Genomic DNA, 14,430 nt, shown 5'->3' with positions numbered 1-14,430 from the left:
ATGGAAATCTCCCCCGAGGTGAAGAAAGCTGTTTGCAGATATTGCAAAAGTAAATTTGCTACTGGTGGAAATGGGTCAAGTACTACCCATTTGAAAAGACATTCCAAAATTTGCATTCAAAAGAAGGCTAAAACAACTGCTAAAAGTAGACAACCCACCATTCCATTCCAGCCTTCAAATTCAAATAACCTTTTTATGATTCCCGGTGTTAGATACTCTAACAAAAAGATGAGGGAAATAATTGCAACTGCTATCATGGTTCATGAATATCCTTTTAGTGTTGTTGAGGATTCTATTTGGATGTGGGCCTTCCAATATGCAAACCCTGATTTTCATAAGGTTACACATAAAACTGCAAGAAATGATTGTTTGGCATTGTTTGAGATGGAGAAGAAAACATTGAAGAAATTCTTAAAAAGTGTGAGCAAGATCATTTTAACTACAAATATGTGGAAATCTAGCCATCAAGTAGTTGAATATATGGTTATTACTGGACATTTCATTGACGCAAGATGGAATCTTCAAAAAAGAGTTTTAAGTTTTGTGAAAGTGCCTGCTCCAAGGCGTGGTATTGATGTTGCTGATTCTATTTTTAAGTGTTTGAAAACTTGGGGGGGATTGAAAATAAAGTTTTTTCAATATCTGTGGATAATGCTTCTTACAATGACTCATGAATAAGATGTCTCAAAGAGAATATATCTCTAACTAGTAAGTTATTCCTTGGTGGCTCTTTGTTTCATGTTCGATGTTGTGCTCGCATATTGAATTTGTTAGTGCAAGATGGCCTTAATACAATTAAGGATATCATTTTCAATATTCATGAAAGTGTCAAATATATTAACCTCAACGATGCAAGACTAAAGGCATTTTGTGTTGTTGTTGAGCAAAAACGCTTGAAAGAAATGAAACTTGTTATTGATTGTCCAACAAGATGGAATTCAACCTTTAATATGTTTTCAACTACTTTGAAATTTAAGATTGCATTTGCTTCTTACAAAGAAAAAGAGCCTCACTATAATTATGCACCTTCACTTGAGGAGTGGAATCAAGTTGAGAAAGTTTGTAAGCTGCTGGAAGTTTTTAATCTTGCTACTCATGTCATCTCAGGTACAATAACAATTTTTTTTTGTATTTTATTAGATCACTCTGTTATCCCTAAAAGTCTTTAATATAACTATTATTTAAACGCAGGTAGTGAGTATCCGACTGCAAATTTGTATTTGGCAGAAGTTTGGAAGGTTAAACAAATACTTGATAAGGAGATTGAAGACGAAGATCTCTTCATAAGGGAAATGGCAGGTCCAATGAAGAAAAATTTTGACAAATATTGGGGGGAATGTAATATGTTGATGGCTATCGCAAGTGTTTTGGATCCTAGGTGCAAATTTCATATGGTGAGTACATGTTTTCCCTTGATATATTCTAAAGAAGTTGCTAATGAGAATATAAAGAAGGTGAAAAGTTCATTATCCTCCTAATTGAATACTTCAGTTGTCACTAGTTTTGACAAAATTATGAGCATGCTTTGTGAAAAGGAGGTAGTTTCTCCTATAAAATCAGAATTGCAAGATTATCTTGATGAAGGTATTTATGTTCCTAACACTAATTCCTTTACTGCTTTGGACTGGTGGAGGAACAATAGCATGAAATATAAGATATTATCCATAGCAGTTGTGCACAACAACTAGCAGTTGAGATATATTCTACTTCAGTAGTAGATAAGGTAATTATGCCTTGTTTCTTGCAAATTTAATGACTAAGTTTCCATTAATGAAGTGACAACTTCTTCTTGTGCTTTTCCCTTCAAGCTTGTCACCGGCATAATCATTATCATAGTAACTTTACTAACCTAACATATTTTCTTTTCTTAAAGCAAAAACCAAGGTTAGGAGTTCCAATACGATATTTAAAGATTCTCTTATCAACAATTAAGTCAAATTCTCTTGGTTTTTTTCTTGAAACCTAGCACACATGCATACACTAAACATGATATTAGGTCTAGACACAATGAGATATAGGAGTAATCCTATCATAGCTCTATATTGGGTACCTTCTTTGATTCCTCATCCATTCCAAGATATGTGGTTGGGGTTCTTGTAACCCCAACTTCTTATACACAGAATAAGGTATCAGATTAATGTTGGCACCGAAATCACATAAAACTCTATTAATTTGCATGTTTTTGATAATACAAGGAATTAAAAAACTCCCTGAATCCTTAATCTTAGGTGGCAACTTCCTTAAAACTATACCAGAGCATTCTTCGTTGAGACCAATTGTAGCAAAGTTTGTCAACTTTCCTTTATTTGAAATAATTTCTATTAAATATTTGGCATACTTTGGCATTTGAGAAATTGCCTCAACGAATGGGATATTAATATGGACCCTTTTAAGCATCTCAACAAATCTATCAAATTGTCCATCCTCACTCTTGTTTTTCAATCTTTGAGGGAAAGGGACACTTGCCTGAGGAGGTTTCAGTACCTCATTCTCATCCTCTTTGTTTGCCATTGGATTCTCATCAGTAGGAACCTCAACTTTCATAGATGCTTGGTCTTTCTCAATAAGGACATCATCTACAACTTTTAGGAAAAAAACCTTCCTTCTCTTTGAAGTCTTCTTAAGCATTCTTGCTTCTAGTCATCACATCATTAACATCCTTCTTCTTAGGATTTGATTCAGGTTATGAAGGAAGGTTGCCCGAATGTCTTTGTGACAAGAGGGATTATATGTTGGTGGGTTGAGACTCCACCAGTTTCTTCTTTGATTATTCTGGGCCATATATTGAAGCATGGTCTCTTGAAGAATCAATTGTCTTTTCTCTTGTCTAGGCCTCTGCTTTTACATGGGTTGAGGCCTATACATCCCTTGACTTTGCCTAAAGCCTTGTTCTTGATTGAAGTTGTTGGGGTATTGATTATAAGAATTATTTCTTCCCCAATAAAGTTTATCTCATTCATGGTTGCATCAAGCTCTTCATCAATAGTGCATTCTCCCACATCTATCATAGTTTGGGAATAAAGCTATAGTGATGGGGCTTGGTCTTGAGATCTCATGAGTTTCTTAATCTTCAGTGTCAAAGCTTGCATTTGTTTTCCCAATTCAGTTTGGGAATCATTTTCCACTTGGTTGATGCCTCTCTTCATAATCCTCCTATCCCCTGAGTTGTTGTAGGGATGAAAGCACAAATCTTCAAGAATCCTAATGGAATCAGCCAGGGGTTTTAAATGAGGTTAGCCCCACATGCAACATCTAAACTTTTCATATTATGTGAGGACACTCCACCATAGAATATGTGAACTAGCCTCTATGTGGAAAAGCCATGACGTGGACATCTTCTGATCATCACTTGCAATCTTTCTTAGGTAGACTCTCTTGTTCCCTCTGTACAAAGTTCCCAATGTCCTTAAGAAGGCACTTGTGCACTAGTTTCATGTAGTGATGTTGTTCTCAGATAGTGAGCGCATCCAATCCCATGCCTTCCCATTTAGAGAGAAAGGAAAGCCATAGAGGCTAATGTACTCTGTTGGTACATGGTTCTATCTCACCATGTTGGTCAACTTGATGAACTTCCTTAGGTGCTGCATAAGATCTTCATGGGCAACATCACTAAACAGGTTGTTCTCCAACATTTATAGGAACCTATGCTTGAAGTCAAAATTGACTCCTGGTAGCTCGAGCAATAAGATGGGATTAATGTCCCCCAAGGTAGAGTGAGTTAATCCATTAGGGTTTGAGCTTGATTAGTTGCTATTGTTTTTTCTCTCTCTTCACAGACCTGTACATGAAGTTTTCGGATTCGCTTGTCAATATCAGATTCATATTGCAGTGGTGGATTTTGGGACCTAGTTTGCATGCACTACAAAACAGAGGAGAAGGTCAAGTGCAATGAGAAATAAAAATATAAATAGCAGAAAATTAAATAAAAAATAAAAGAAAAATATGTTTGGCTCACACAATGGAAAGTGTATCCTACGCAATAGTAACAATGGACTCGAAAGTTGAGATATCGAATTCCATTAAGAACAAGAAAAGCACTACATTTGGACAGTTACATCATAATCCCTGGACTAGAGGGACTAGCCACTCATGATCAAAGAAAAACTAGGAAACTTATTGTTAACGCGTTGGCAAGTGCACCAATTTGTCTAAAGTAGTAAAGTACTTGGAAGTCCAAGTGTCGAATCCATAGGGACTGATGTAGCTCCATGTGGAGCTTGTAGGCCTTGGATCTTCTTCATCAATGGAGTCATTTGCTTCTTGAAGATCAATGGTAGTGAAATGGAGAAGGAAGAAAAATGATTGGAGATGCCACTTCAAGGAGAAGATGAGTCAAGAATAAGCTTACCACCATAGGAAGCCATGGATAAGAGCTTGAAGGTAGGAGAAGATGAATGGAGGGAGAAGGAGAGGAGCACAAAATTTTGTGCCTCAAATGAGGTCTAAACTTTGAAGTGTAATTCTCAAATGATCAAAGTTGAAAAAATACACACACAAGGCCTCTATTTATAGCCTAAGTGTCACACAAAATTGAAGGGAAATTTGAATTTTTATTCAATTTTCACTTGAATTTAAATTTGAATTGGTGGAGCTAAATTTGGAGCAAAAATTTCACTAATTATGATTAGTGAATTTTAGCTATGGTTCAGCCCACTAATCCAAGATCAAGTCCAAGATTCTCCACTAAGTGTGCTTAGGTGTCATGAGGCATGTAAAGCATGAAGGACATGCACAAAGTGTGACTATATGATGTGGCAATAGGGTGTAGCAAGCAAATGCTCACCTTCCCCTTAAGGTGGTCCAAAATTTAATTGGATTGGGCTTCTCCCAATCCAATTAAATTTATCTTCCAACACACACATCAAATAGTGCATTTAATGCATGTGAAATTACAAATCTACCCCTAATACAAAAACTAGTCTAGGTGCCCTAAAATAGAAGGGCTAAAAAATCCTACATTACTAAGGTACCATCCCTACACTATGGAGCCCTAAATACAATGCCCAAAAATAATGAAACCATAATCTAATATGTAGAAAGATAAGGGGGCTCATACTTAGCCCATAGCCCCAAAATCTACCCTAAGACTCATGATAATCCTAGGGCCTTCTTCAGTAGCTCTGGCCCAATCTTCTTGGAGTCTTCTATCCAATGCCTTTGGGGGGTTGGATTGCATCAAGGACTTTGTTTATACTTATATTGACGCAAACCCACTTTACAAGTAAGAGATAAGAAATTTAAATGTAAAATTTAAAGAAAGTAAGAGAGAGGAAGGATAAGAAATTTAAAATAGAAGATTAGGAGATAAGATAAAAATTAAAGAGATAAGAGATTAAAGTAAAAGATAAGAAAATTAAACGATAAAGATAATGATAAAAAGATGAATTTAGAATTTAAAGTATGTTGGGGCCTAGGATGCCTAACTACCTTTGATGCAATATTAATATTTTTCTCTATTTAATGCTTTCCCAATTTCCACCCACATCTGCTAAGACACTCAACCTTGATCCCTCACAATGAAAAGCCTAATTTATCTATTCTCTCTCCCAAATCCCTTTGCAAAGATAGAATAGTAAATCGCATGGAGATGTATGCAGAGGCAAAACAATGTCACTCTATCCCTAGCAATGAATTGTTTAGATGCCCTTTCCCAGTTCTTTAGAAATTACCATTTCCTAATGTATATCCCTTAAAACTAATGTATGGATGATCAGGCCACACAACAACAATAAAACACATGAAAGAAATAATAAAAATTGGCATTGCTTTAAATATATAATAAGGAAAAATTACATTACAAGGGCATTTGGCTGCTAGGCTCCTAACAATGGGGGTTTTAGCCTCTCATTGTCATGAGAGGCTTTTACACTTTAGGGGCTGATGTGAATAGAAGAAGAAGGATGGATAGAGGAAGAGAGGGGGATAATGGACATAGAAAGAGGGTTTTCCCTATTAAAGACACTCAAGCTTAGGATGTATTCATTAGAGAGCTCTGAGTCTTTGTGTCTCGGTGTGTAGGGATTGGTATCCCGGTGTGTATTTCTCCTTTGCTTTCTACTCCTTTTATAGGCCTAAGGTTGCTTAATTTCCATGCGACCTCGTGCTTAGCATGGGCATTCACGTTAACCGCACCTTTGGGCTTTTTGGTGGGCCTTCTTCATGCTAAGCGAGAAGACGCACTAGGCTTGTCTTGCTCACTAAGCGAGTTGTCCCAATCTTCAACTTTTTCTTCACATTTTTGCATCAATTTTCCTCCAAAGCACTTGAAATTTTCTTCTTATAATTCCTGCTGGTAAAAAATTACAATGATATTAATTTCTTCATTATTTCATTAAAAACAACAATAAAGTGAAGAAATTATAATCATTCTTAGCCAGAATTGACTATCAAATTAACTCAAATTTCGCAGTTATAACCTACAAAAGGTAAACATAGACATACCAATAGTTACATCATAAACGTAGACAATGATCATGATCTGTCCTAATGGTGTTGTACATGCTCTCCAATTATCAAAAGCCTTCAAGGTTCTCTCAAAATCATAAAAGACAAGAATAAAACTGAATTATCAAAATCCCCTTTTACAAAGATAGATACCTCTATATATAGTTTCCTAAAAATATTTCACGAAAAGGCACACTATGGCTCTCTTGGGTTGACAACAATTATGGTGAGATGACCACAACCGTTATTGGATCCTTGACATTGTTTTGGGAGGGTTGTTATCTTCTTAGAATGGTCATGCTGATTACCATGGCCATAGTGAATGAACCATGTTGATTATCAAGTGCAAGTCTTCAAATCTTCATAAATTTGTGCAATTTCCAACTCATTCACTCAATTGAGCAACTATACTTTTACAATAAAAAAAATAGTGTCCAAACATGAGTTTTGCCAAGAAATGCATGCATAATGGCACAAAAACAAACACCAAATATCACCCAGAAAGTGGTTTATTAATGACCTTGTTTGGATTCTTTCTATAGGGTCACCAATGATTTGGCTTTCTGGGTGGTTCTTCCTCATGTTTCATCCAGTGGGTCCTCTTACTTCTAGCTAATGATCATCCAGTGGTGGATTGGATGTTGTAGCTTCTATGTTTTGATTGGATAGAACTGAGATACTTATCCAATCTTTCATCTGCAAAAGACTTTTCCAGCTCTAATAATTTTTTATCTGGCTTAGTGTCATTAAACTTCACATGGATAACTTCCTCAACTACTAAGGATCTAGAGTTGTATACTCTATATGCCTTGGATGTTTCAGAGTACCCAAGCAATATTCCACCATCACTCTTAGAATCAATCCTCTCATTTTGGAGTGATTCCTCTCTGCCAAAGTGAGCTTACAGACAAAAAGTAGTTTGCTTCTTTGATTCAATTTTGCTATGGCGACATCCCTCTCTGCCAAGGCAAAATGACTTATAGTGCTTACTTTGAATTTAAGAGGTCCATTTGCCACGGCGAGATCCCTCTCCTCCAAGGCAAATGTATGAAATCTCAAAACATCAAGGTAAAGAAGGTTAAATAGCAACAATGAGGTGTCAATTCACTGGGGTGATTTATCCTTTTGCACTCTTACCTCAGAGAATGCAAATTTACTAGTAGGTTAGATGTAGTTGAGAATAAGAGATTTGAGGATCTCTTTCTTTGATGCCCTATGGATTTTCTTCAGTCACAGCTGAGAATGTCTTGTTGTTTATCTCAACTAATTGTTTTCACAGTTAGCCTACTTGAAATTCTAAGCATTTAATGGAGGCTTTAGTACTCTTATGGTTGGAAAGTATGCCTAGGCATGGAATTGGAACTACATCCTTGGTCTTGACCTTGTCCTGTGCTAGGGGTGATATTTGTATCCTTGATTTTTGTAGTTGTTGTATTTCCCTTGCCTTTAGTTGTTCATGTGTTGAAGTTCCTCATGAATCATGGCACACTGTTTTGTTGCATGGCCTCTTCCACATGATTCACAAACAAAACATTTAAGTTTGGGAGTAGAGGTAGCTAATTCCAACTTGAATTCCTGACATAAATCAGTAATTTGTTGAGTAAGCTCTTCAATTTGCCTAATGAGAAGCTATTGTTGGGCTAAGATATGATCTTGGGTATTGACTTCCAGTAGTCTCTTTGATGGAACCATGGCTTTATCATCTTTAAATTCAATAACATTGGCAATCATGTTTTCAATGATCTTTATTGCCTCCCTATGAGTTTTTAGAGATATTTTCCCACCAGTTGATGCATCATGCATCACCTTGCTTTGAGCCCTCAACCTAATGCAATCCTACCCAAGGGCACTGGATAGAAGACTCCAAGAAGATTAAGCCAGAGAGGCAAGAAAAAGCCCTAGGGTTCTCATGAGCCTTAGGGTAGATTTTGGGCCCATGGGCTAAGTATGAGCCCACTTATATTTGTACATATTAGATTAGGATTTCATTATTTTTGGGGCTTGTATTTAGGGCTCCATAATATAGGTAGGGTACTCTAGTAATGTAGGATTTTTTTAGTCCTTGTATTTTAGGGCACCTACACTAGTTTTTGTATTAGGGGTAGTTTTGTAATTTTAGATGCATAAAGTGAATATTTGATGTGTGTGTTGGGAGATAAATTTAATTGAATTCGTAGAAGCCCAACCCCATTAAAATTTAGAGTGGGAGGTGAGCATTTGTTTGCTACACCCCATTGTCACATCATATAGTCACACTTTGTGCATGTCCTTCATGTTTTACATTCCTCATAACACCTAAGCACACTTAGTGGAGAATCTTGGACTTGATCTTGGATTAGTGGGCTGAACCATAGCTAAAATTCACTAATCATAATTAGTGAAATTTTGGCTCCAAATTTGGCTCCACAGATTCAAATTCAAGTGAAATTTGAATAGAAATTCAAATTTCCCTTCAATTTTGTGTGACACTTAAGCTACAAATAGAGGCCTTGTGTGTGCATTTTTTAAACTTTTCTCATTTAAGAATTACACTTCAAAGTTCAAACCTCATTTGAGGCATAAAATTTTGTGCTCCTTCTCCCTCCACTCATCTTCTCCTACCTTCAATCTCTTATTCATGGCTTCCTATGGTGGTGAGCTTGTTCTTGAGTCATCTTCTCCTTGAAGTGGCATCTCCAATCATCTTTATTCCTTCTCTATTCCACTTCCATTGATATTTAAGAAGCAAAGGACTCCATTGATGAAGAAGATCCAAGGCCTACAAACTCCACATGGAGCTACATCATGTGGTATCAAGAGCATCTTCGTCTAGGTGATGTTCTTTTGCTTCCTCTATCCTTTTGTTCAATCAATTCACTTTAATTCCTTGTTCTTCATCTTATTCTCCATGTATATCCTCCATTGTCTTGTGGTTTGGTTTTGTTTAGAGTAGATTCAAAAAAATAAACTGATTAAATCTTAGATCTACACGTGTTCTTGCATTTCTATGGTTCAAATTTTATAGATCTACTCTTGAATCATGTTTTTGTGTTGATTTTAGGTTCTATCATTTTTCAGTCATAATCTTGTTGTGCTAAACCTTTTAGATCTCAATTTTCTTTCAAAATATTGATTAGAAAAGAAAACACAAAAATCTAAGTGTAAATCACTTCATTCATGTTGTCTTAGAGTCATGTTTAGTCATAATAATTGTCACATTATGTTCTAAGTTTGTGTTCGATTTTGATTTTGATGGTTGAATTCTAGATACATTTGTTCATGTATTCCTGCAATTCTTATCCTATCATTTGAATTTTGAGTCTAGTTCATGCATGTTATTTAGTTCATAACATGTTCTAAATCAATTCCTAGAAGTAGTCTTGTTGTTGAATTTTATTTTTCTTTCTAAGTTTCCTATACGAAGCCTATGAAGAAATTAAGTTGTGGTGCTGAGTTGTAGCTGGATTTTTGAATCAAAATAAGTCTTAAGCTCTCTTGAATTGTTTTATTCAAGACAATTGAGCATAAGCAAACACAAATTGTAACTATCTAAGCCTTAAGCAACATAAACAATACTCTTGATTTCAAGGTTGAAATCGTTGGTACGGGCAACTTGAACATACGAACTTGTACAAATTATTGGGAATTGGTCACAACTAATTTTAAGCTGAAATTTTTACTCAAGTTTCTAGATATCTGGACAAAAATTAGTAAAAAAGAACGTGATTTGGATAAAAGAAAAACATACAAAAATCACACAAGTTGGCAGGAAAATCAGTGTCCAGGAAAAAAAAGTGAAAGGGAAGTGTGCTTGTCGTTTTGGCTCAAAATTTGTTCTGTAATTGGTGTCTATTTTATACCAATCTTAGTTCTAAAATTTCAATTGAAAATTATTGTGAAAACAAGTGCCAAAACTAGAGGTTTCTTGAGTCTTTTTTTTTATAGTTTTTTTACTCTACTCTAGAGTCATTCTACTTTTCTCTTTGAGTCCTAACTTGCTTTTATGTGCTTTTCATTGCTTTAATTGTTGAATAATCCTTGAAAATTTGTCTTGTTAAAAATCTACTGGGTTAGATTTCATTTCATTTTTTGGTCTTTGGTTATTGTTTGTCTCTTTGTTTCCTTGTTTGTGAGTTGCCATAGCGGGAACTGGAAAAGAGGATTGGTGCCATCCTTTGAAGAATTTGAGTCAAGAAGCAAGGGGCCAACCACATTAAAAGCCATTGGAATAAGAAGCACTCCAAATTGAGTGAATCACCAAAGAGAGCATAACCACCAAAATTGAGGACTGTTTTTGTAATTTTGTAATTGGCAATTTACTTACCTTCATTGCTTTCAGATTTTGTAACAAAAAGGCATTTCATTAGAAGTGTGTTGGGAGCCTCCAATAGGTTACCAAACATCCATTTGTGTGTAATAATTTTAGGCAATTTTCCCTTAGGGTAGTGAGTGTATTGTTGGGAACCTTAAATGTGGTCATCCAAACACTCTTAGGGTTCACCTAGTTTACATTTCTTGCACTTTAATTTGTTGCTTACTTTCATAGCTTATTTTCTTTGCTAGTCACGCCTAGTGTATCTTGTAATTACATAATACTTTCTTCTTGCTTATCACGCTTATCTTGAGTTCTTTTGAACCCTAGCTTTTACCTTTTACAAACTCCAAACAAGAAAGAACCACGACTTAGGAACCAACATGAGTCATCATTCATCTAGTGTTAATGGTGAGGGTACTAGTCATAGGGACCCTCTATCTAGAATCTTCGATGAGTTGAGTTCCCTCAAGTTATGAAAAGAAAAACTAGAAAGAAAAGAGAGGGTAGAAATAAATCAAGATGAAAGGGAGCAAATAAGGGATGAAGAAAGAAGGAAAATACTAAAAGAGTTAAGAAAAGAAAAAACATGCCACCTATAGTAGTTATGACTCTTGTAAGAGCCTAAGTGAAGAACTTTGTGACTATTATGAAGGAAGGCATAGGTCAAATCTTAGACCTCACTCCCATAGGAGAGAAAAGGAAAGAAAGCCTCAGGAGGCTAACATTAACCTCCCATACTTCCAAGGGAAGGACAATGTAGAATCTTACTTAGATTAGGAAATAAGGGTAGAGCAACAACTTAAAAGAAAGTCTACTTCAAAATCTTATGGCTCTCACTCTTATCCAAAGAAAAGCCAAAGTCTAGGCATCTTAGGGGCGACACCTTCTAAGCCCAAAGATGATAAGGGGAAGACAATAGAAAAGCAACACCCTAAGGCTAGTATGCAAGAGAAGACTAGCTCTATAATGTGCCTTAAATGTATTGGAAGAGGACAAATTACTTCTCAATGCCCTACCAAGAAAACTATGATTTTGAGGGGCAAAGACATTTATAGTAGCCAAGATGAGGCTACTACTTCACCTTTCTCTTGTGAAAGTGAAGAAGCAAAAGGGGAAGGATCTAGCGAAGAAATCTACCCCCAAGAAGAATGACAACCTTTAATGGTTAAGGAGGAGCGTAAGGAGGTAAGTGTCTCCTCCAAGATGTTAGCTAAGAAGGAAAGTCATTTTGCAATAAAGACAAATATTAAAGAAACTTCCCCTCTTAGACAACCTCCACATCTTCTACTTTGTAAAAAGAAACTTGTTAGCACTGCCAGACCTCTTGGGTTTGATATTATTCCTCAAGTAAAGGAGTTGTTGGATGAGGGTTTGGTTCATAAGAGCTTAAATCCTTGTGCTTTGTTGGTGCCCAAAAAAGGTATTATTAGGCATTAAATCCCTAAAATAGGTGATATGATGAATGTGTTGAGTGCTACAACCCTCTTTTGTAAAATCACTCATGCGCCCAACATCTTTAAGATTCGTGTAGATAGGGACTTATTAGGTAGGTTTGTTCTTATTTTTGGTTTCAATACAAACCTAGGTGCTCATATGGGACACCTTAGGTTTGTTGTAATTTTTTGTAGGAATAATCATCATGAAAATAAAGAAAAAGGTATGTTTTATTCCATTGCTTTCCTTAACTTTTAAATAGTGATGAAGGGGTTGCCATAGACCCTAAGAGAATAAAGGTCATTCATGTGTGGCCCACTCGACCAAGTAAAAGGGAAATTTGGGGCTTCAATGACTTATCAAACTTTTACAAAAGGTTTGTCCCATACTTTTCTATACTTGTAGCACCACTCATTGAGTTGGTGAGGAACCATGTTCTCTCATGGGAAGATAGCCAGGAAAGGGGTTTCAGTCCTTATCCTACTCTAACATACCCAACACCACTAATACATATGTTTTTATTCTTTTTACAGGTGTTGAGGAAAGAATCCCGGAGTTTCAAGAACCTTTATATTTGAGGTCAAATCCTTTTCAAGGGGGTAAGGGGAATGATGCATTCTAACCCCCCAAGGGCATTGGATAGAAGACTCCAAGAAGATTGAGCCAGAGAGACAAGAGAATGCCCTAGGGTTGTTATGAGCCTTGGGGTAGATTTTGGGCCCATGGGCTAAGTATGAGCCAACTTATCTTTGTACATATTAGATTAGGAATTCATTATTTTTGGGCCTTGTATTTAGGACTCCATAATGTAAGTAGGGTACTCTAGTAATGTAGGATTTTTCAACCCTAGTATTTTAGGGCAACTAGACTAATTTTTGTATTATGGATAGTTTTGTAATTTCACGTGCATTAAGTGAATATTTGATGTGTGTGTTCGGAGATAAATTTAATTGAATTGGGAGAAGCCCAATCCAATTAAATTTTAGAGGGGGAGGTGAGCATTTGCTTGCTACACCCCATTGCCACATCATATAGTCACACTTTGTGCATGTCTTTCATGCTTTACATGCCTCATGATACCTAAGCACCTTTAGTGGAGAATCTTGGACTTAATCTTGGATTAGTGGGTTGAACCATAGCTAAAATTCACTAATCATAATTAGTGAAATTTTGGCTCCAAATTTGACTCCACAAATTCAAATTCAAGTGAAATTTGAATAGAAATTCAAATTTTCCTCCAATTTTGTGTGACACTTAAGCTATAAATAGAGGTCTTGTGTGTGCATTTTTTCAACTTTGATCATTTGAGAATTGCACTTCAAAGTTAAGACCTCATTTGAGGCATAAAATTCCATGCTCCTTCTCCCTCCACTCATCTTCTTCTACCTTCAAGCTCTTATCCATGGCTTCCTATGGTGGTGAGCTTGTTCTTGACTCATCTTCTCCTTGAAGTGGCATCTCCAATCATCTTTATCATTGATATTCAGGAAGCAAAGGACTCCATTGATGAAGAAGATCCAAGGCCTACAAGCTCCACATGGAGCCACATCATGATTAGTGATTAGTGAATTTTAGTTATGGTTCAGCCCACTAATCCAAGATCAAGTTCAAGATTCTTCACTAGGTGTGCTTAGGTGTCATGAGGCATGTAAAACATGAAGTACATGCACAAAGTGTGACTATATGATGTGACAATGGGGTGTAGCAAGCAAATGCTCACCTCCCCCTCTAAAAACCTAGAGATAAATGGACGGAAGAGGATAGAAGAAGAATCCAATATAATCTTAAAGCCAAAAACATTATTACTTCTGCCCTAGGAATGGATGAATATTTTAGAGTGTCAAACTGTTCAAATGCAAAGGAGATGTGGGATACTCTCCAACTTACACATGAAGGCACCACTAATGTGAAAAGATCTAGAGTCAACACCCTTACACATGAATATAAATTATTTAGGATGAACACTAATGAGAACATCCAAAGCATGCATAAAAGATTCATGCACATAGTCAATCACCTTGCCTCCTCAAGAAAAGCCTTTCCTAATGAAGATTTAATTAATAAAGTTTTGAGATGCTTAAGTAGGGAATGGAAGCCCAAGGTAACTGCCATTTCTGAAAGTAAAGATCTTTCTTCTATGTCTCCTGCCACTCTTTTTGGCAAATTGCAGGAACATGAAATGGAACTTCAACATCTCAACCAAAATGAAGAGACCGACAAAAGGAAAAGAAGCATAGCACTTGAAGCCTCCTCCTCAA

The 14,430-nt window shown here is 36.2% G+C and overlaps 1 protein-coding gene across 1 annotated transcript; it reads left to right on the top strand.

The window, feature by feature from the left end:
* LOC114375829 (zinc finger BED domain-containing protein DAYSLEEPER-like) lies at positions 1-1,688 on the top strand. The gene is made up of 4 exons (XM_028333694.1): positions 1-568; positions 775-1,107; positions 1,192-1,299; positions 1,492-1,688. The coding sequence occupies exons 1-4, from the start codon at positions 1-3 to the stop codon at positions 1,686-1,688; spliced, it is 1,206 nt and encodes a 401-aa protein (XP_028189495.1).
* Positions 1,689-14,430: the final 12,742 nt, after the last annotated feature.

This window comes from Glycine soja, chromosome 2 (assembly GCF_004193775.1).
Source record: "Glycine soja cultivar W05 chromosome 2, ASM419377v2, whole genome shotgun sequence".
In the NCBI taxonomy this organism is placed as follows: Eukaryota; Viridiplantae; Streptophyta; class Magnoliopsida; order Fabales; family Fabaceae; genus Glycine; species Glycine soja.
The sequence above is the reverse complement of the archived record's forward strand: the minus strand, read 5'-3'. Positions and strand labels throughout refer to the sequence as shown.

Bases quoted from the DNA above. Each gene is read 5' to 3' on its own strand.
- LOC114375829 (XM_028333694.1), top strand. From the start codon at position 1: ATGGAAATCTCCCCCGAGGTGAAGAAAGCTGTTTGCAGATATTGCAAA. The intron at 569-774 runs GTATTGATGTTG...TGAATTTGTTAG, and splicing joins AGTGCCTGCTCCAAGGCGTG to TGCAAGATGGCCTTAATACA. The intron at 1,300-1,491 runs GTCCAATGAAGA...TGAATACTTCAG, and splicing joins CTTCATAAGGGAAATGGCAG to TTGTCACTAGTTTTGACAAA.